This window comes from Sinocyclocheilus grahami, unplaced genomic scaffold, assembly GCF_001515645.1.
Source record: "Sinocyclocheilus grahami isolate Dianchi unplaced genomic scaffold, SAMN03320097.WGS_v1.1 scaffold214.1, whole genome shotgun sequence".
NCBI classification, from domain to species: Eukaryota; Metazoa; Chordata; class Actinopteri; order Cypriniformes; family Cyprinidae; genus Sinocyclocheilus; species Sinocyclocheilus grahami.
Window position 1 is genome coordinate 293968 of NW_015505393.1, and position 5675 is coordinate 299642.

At 38.8% G+C, this 5675-nt stretch overlaps 1 protein-coding gene across 1 annotated transcript in view; it reads right to left on the reverse strand.

The window, feature by feature from the left end:
* Positions 1 to 3995: 3995 nt before the first annotated feature.
* LOC107596081 (HSPB1-associated protein 1 homolog) overlaps positions 3996 to 5675 on the reverse strand; it is an 11246-nt gene continuing 9566 nt past the window's right edge. The window contains exons 6-8 of the mRNA XM_016286699.1: positions 5160 to 5243; positions 4724 to 4834; positions 3996 to 4019 (exon numbers count right to left, since the gene is read on the reverse strand). Coding sequence (XP_016142185.1) covers positions 3996 to 4019; positions 4724 to 4834; positions 5160 to 5243 — 219 coding nt within the window. The remainder of the gene's footprint in view (positions 4020 to 4723; positions 4835 to 5159; positions 5244 to 5675) is intronic.

A 5675-nucleotide genomic window follows, 5' to 3' on the forward strand; every position in this document is an offset into this window, starting at 1 on the left:
TTCTGATTGGTTAATTGGAATGTTGTTCCAGGATCAACAGGGATGTTGTTCCAGGAACATGTTGTACTTGGTGAAATCACGGTCAACCTCTCTCTCTCAGACACATTAAATCTTTATAGGAAATAACCAGAGGACCTTTAAACTTTACAACCTTGTTATAGCAACCTGCTTTTCAAATATCTTTAGTTATCTTTATGTGGCTTTAATCAGATCTACCCAAAATCCTCACTGATTGCTTTAATGATACAATAGTAAAAAAAAAAAAGGATTGTACATATATTACACAATGATGTGTGCATTTAAATATATAGGTCTATGATTTATCTATTTATTGCTCAGTGACTCTTTTGTGGTCATTTTGATATTTTTGTGAGGCTTACAGTCAGATTTGAAAGTTTCACCAAGCTTCATGTATTTGATGAATAGCCTACAGTAAAATTTAGATATTATTGCAGTTTTAAACAACTTTTTTCTTTTTAATCTATTTTAAACAGTAGCCTAATTTACTGGTATGTTGGAAAAGCTCAATTTTAGTCTTTAGTGTTACATGATCTTTCAGAAATCATTCTAATATACTGATTTGATGTTCAAAAAACATTTCTTATTATTATCAATGTTTTAATAATTTTGAGGAAACTGTGATGCTGTCAGACTCTGTTTCTGTCTTGTGTGTGTGTGTTTTGCTCCCCATGTGCCTTCATTGACCTTATTTGGTATTCTTCCTGTTCCTGCTCTCTGATTGTTTCTAATTTGAGTCCAGGTGTTCCCCGTTTAGTTTGTATTGTTCCCAGGTGTGTCCCTTTAGTTTCTGTGCATTTAAACCCTATGTTTCCAGCGCCAGTCCCTGAGTTCAACCCCGTAAGTTCCCCCAAGGATTTTGTTGGGGGGGGTGTTAGTAGGGCTCCGGTCGTAGAGGCGGAGGCGGAGGCGGAGGCAGAGCCGCCATGGCCTCCCGAGCTGCCTGCTCCGCCATGGTGCCCGGATCATTATTTTTTTTTGGGTGTTAGCATCAATATGTTAGTCTTAAGGTTATCTATAAGGTAGTGTGCTCCAAACAGTGACAAAATTCGCATTTAGAAGATATAAGCAATCAAAGCTTTTAGTTCGTCACTTTTGCCAAAACGGCTTAACGATTTTTTTTGTCATCACATCGTACTTCAAATTCTTATCAAATATTCTGACCAATCAAATGCTTTCTAGAAGCCGAAGTACCCGCCCCCTACACTATAATTAGAGCTGTAAATGGAACTCTTTATAAAAGTTAAGAGTCAGCCACACTTACCTAAAACGGCTCGTTCTAACACGCCCCCACATACCTACATCACTATCTGGGAAGATTTGCATAACGCCGCCCAAATGTTCACGCAAAGAAAGAAGGCGTAACTTTTATTCTCGCTGTAGTATTGTTGTTGCCGCCATGTCGTGAAGGCGCTGTGTGCTTCATTGTGAAAGCGAAACTACTTTGTTTGGCCTTCCAAAAGAGGACGATATCGCTTCGTCATGCCTGGAGCTGATCCGTGCTGGTCGGTGAGGAAATACATCAACTTTGCGCTGTGGATCGCCGGATCGGCTTTCACCGTGGACGAAGCGGAGTCCAGCCCGGGGTCATCACATGTGGTTGCCGCAGGCATCACAATATGGTAAGGGGCATAACATTTCCGTCACACGCTTGAGGAATTCGGCCAATCACAACGCACTGGATAGCTGGCCAATCAGAGCACACCTCGCTTTTTCAGACGGATGAGCTTTGTAAAAATCAACGCGTTTCAGAAAGGTGGGGCATAGAGGAGAAACAATAATGTACGGTATGTGGAAAATTATGTGTTTTTTGACCCTTAAACTGCATGAACGCATTTCATTACACCAAATACACAAAATAATGTTCTTTTTAGCAACATCATATGACACATCATATGTGTTTGTGTCGCAAGTTCAGTGACACAGGTAGTGACGATTCTCTCCGGCCAATCCGTGATCAGCAGAGTTTACACGTCACGTTTTGGTAACGGTACGGTACGCTTGGAACCCCAACCGAGGTGGTACTAAAAAAGTACCAGGTACCAGGTACTGTACCCAGTGGAAAACCCCCCAAAGGTGAACCGTACCGAGCCGTACCATGCAGTGGAAAAGCGCCATAATTAGGGCACATGTACCACAGCCTAACCAACGCAACAGCCTGAAATATAACTCGAGTCGAGGAAAGACACTGTATTGTAACTATACCGAAGACAAAACCTTTTCTCAGCCAGTTGCTTCCGTTTGTAGCGTTCGTTTATACATTAACAGTTTAGGAGTGTGTAGCTCCGCTTAAACCACATAATCTCTTGCTAGAATGATGTTGGGTCTCATGTGACACATCGACCCGGAGTTACAGATTCTTTGTCATGAAGTAGAACATACCCAAGAGGTGAAACAGCTTTAACAGCAGCGTGAGGCGGATGAGTTTTCACTCTGTGGAGGGACGGCCTTGGTCGCGTGCTCAGGAATCCACTAGATGGTGAGCGTCCAAATACACACTTGGATTCATTGAAGACATGGGGAAAATGAAGGGTAACGAGGACTGTTTTTAAGTTTGAACTTTCAAATTCTTTTAATAAATGCCTTTGATGTGACAGTTTAAAAAATGTTGGACTTGTGTTGTAAATTGGCGTGGATTGAGCATTTGTGCAATTTTTAGAGTTTAAAGTTGTTGTAAAGGTTCATGTTTTCATATAAACCAACTTTGCGCATTCATATATCACGTATTTGAGAATGCCAATGCGAAAATATGATGCACTGCCAAATAATCGATGACGGGAATGCTCGCCGCAGTGGCGCTTGTGGGAAAAACAACCGATATAAAGTTGGTTCGACGTTTGACGTTGGATATTAGACAGATATTCAGCCGCGAAAAACTTCAATAAATTCTTAGTGGATGAGTATAATTGTATACAAAATGACTTATCTGAAAAGCATTAAAACGTAGAGCTGAACACACATCGCAGTTTATTTGTTATAATCGTCCAATGGCTGCAATATAACAAAGAGTGAAAAATTTAAGGGGGTCTGAATACTTTCCGTACCCACTGTACATATATTGTATAGTATTGTAACGTGTTCAGAATGTTGTTGTGTTGTAGAAAACAATGTGTTTAATGTTAATGTTGCACTTTTTTTCCTTTTTGCATTTGGAACTGTAATTGGTTCAAGTGTATAGGGAAAGAGGCTCCACCCCCTGGGGTGTGTGTAAGGGGAAACTGAGAGAAGGGGGTCGCTGAGTTGCTGGTGCAAGTGCGGTTCTCTCTCAAGTCGGGGTGTGTACGGCGGCGTGGGTTGTGGGCCTTGTGGCCGACAGCAGCCCAAATAAACACCCCTTTTGCATCAAAAACACCTCGTCCTTGTCTGAGAACGCTACAGTATTATAGATTCACTTTTTGTGAGATCTGGGCCCGTATTCACAAAACACCTTAAGGCTGAAAGTAGCTCGTAAGCTGACAATTAGCTGAACACATACTTGTTTAATTAGTAACACTTAGCCTGCATTTTAAAATCTTTATTAGAATGTGGCAACATTTTTATTTTTAAACCTTTATCTTTAATCTCTGACAGATACTATCAGCCAATCACACTTTTTCCTTCCACTCAACTTTCTGTTAACATGCTTGGATACAGCACTCTATGAACAACCAGCTTCTTTGGCAATGAATGTTTGTGGCTTACCCTCCTTGTGAAGGGTGTCAATGATTGTCTTCTGGACAACTGTCAGATCAGCAGTCTTCCCCATGATTGTGTAGTAAGCATGCTGACATCATCCATAGCAACGAGGTCAACTTAAGACTTCTCTCTATGCCTTGGTAAAAGTTTGTCTCAGCAGCATTGTGAATAGGTTTTAAGAGAAAACTCTTGGCTAAAAACTTTTACTGCTATTTAGGAGAACTCTTAGTGGTAAGAGAAAATGTTTTGTGAATACGGGCCCAGATCTACATGGAATATTTATACTTTTTAAAACTGATTTGTCATTCTGCATAAACTACAAAAACCTGGCAAGGTGGAAAAGAAAGAGCAAAAACAAAATGAAATGGCAACCAGTTCACCAAAAATATACACTAACATTCACAATTTTGGGATCCGTGAGGCTTTTTATTGTTTTGAAGAAGACTCTTATGTTCACCAAGGCTTGCTTTCATTCTTTTAATCGGAAATACAGTAAAAACAGTAATATTGTGAAATATTATCATATTTATTCCTGTGATGGCAAAGCTGATTTTCAGCAGTCATTACTCCAGTCTTCAGTGTCACGATCTATCAGAAATCATTCTAATATGCTGATTTGCTGCTCAAGAAACATTTCCTAGTGGTTGATATTTTTGTAGAAACTGATAAAAAAATATTCAGGATTCTTGGAGGAATAAATAGCATTAATTTGAAATAGATTTTTTGTAACATTATAAATCTTTACTGTGATTTAATTTATCCTTGCCAAGTAAAATATTAATTTGTTTCACAAAAAACTACAGTACATTCATTTACATTTTAATCTATAATCTTGATGTTGGAAAAAAGAGAAAACTGAATAAACTGGCACCTTCTGGAGAACAAAAGGTTACACTTTATCTTATTAAATTAAAGAAACATTCTTTCAATAACTAGAGTTTGGGTGTGAAACTTGGTTATGCAGAACGTTCATGGCTTTACAGAGAATTCAAATAAATCTCTCGGTGTGTGTATGTGCTGGAGTGAATACCTCAGTAGGATTGAGCCAGTGGTCGTTGTTGTCTAAACTGGGGGCGCTTTTCAGGGCACACACAATGGTCTTAGTGAGAGCTTCTCCTACTCTGGCCCCATCATCCATGTCCTACGGCACAACGATAAATACAAAAATCACCAAAAATAAAAGAAAGAAAGAAACTACATCTGACTGAAGTACACATCAAATAGAGTCATCTTGATTAATCAAATTCTTATACAATTGTTTAAACTGCCCAGATAGTTTGAGCAATCAGGTTTGCTAATGGGAGCATTTACAGTAAACAGGCATCTTAGATAGCTGTTTGATTACACAAGATGCATTTTACAGTTGGTGGAAACACAACCTGATTTCAGCATATTTCAAAAGATGCACTGAGAGGAAGCTATGATTCACAATAGAAATAATCCAGCAAAGTCATAAAGTGTTTTACCATCTCAATCCAGGAGTTCACACTGACAGTCACTGGATCCACTGACTCCACATAGTGCCACCAGTGTCTGGGCACAAACAGAACCTGATGAAAGATTACAGCAGTCAGTCAAAACTCTGAAGATATTAATAGCACATCAAGCAAAGACCTGCCGAGTATACTTATTTAATATTAATATTAAATGAACACAGTATTTTACTAATCATTTAATAAATTTTTTCATCACATTATCAGCACAACAATTTGAGTGAATTTCAGGTGCTCTTAGTATTTAGTTTGTTCATCTTTTGTTTTGACAGCGGCACTCAAGCTGCATCAACTACAAAAAACTGTGTAAAACCTGATGATCATGTCCTCCAGAATGAAATCAGAATAATCCGAAGAGCATCTTGTGTGCCTGTGCACACACATATATATATATATATATATATATACACACATTTATATATATACACATATATACACATATACATACAGTGGGTATGGAAAGTATTCAGACCCCCTTAAAGTTTTCAC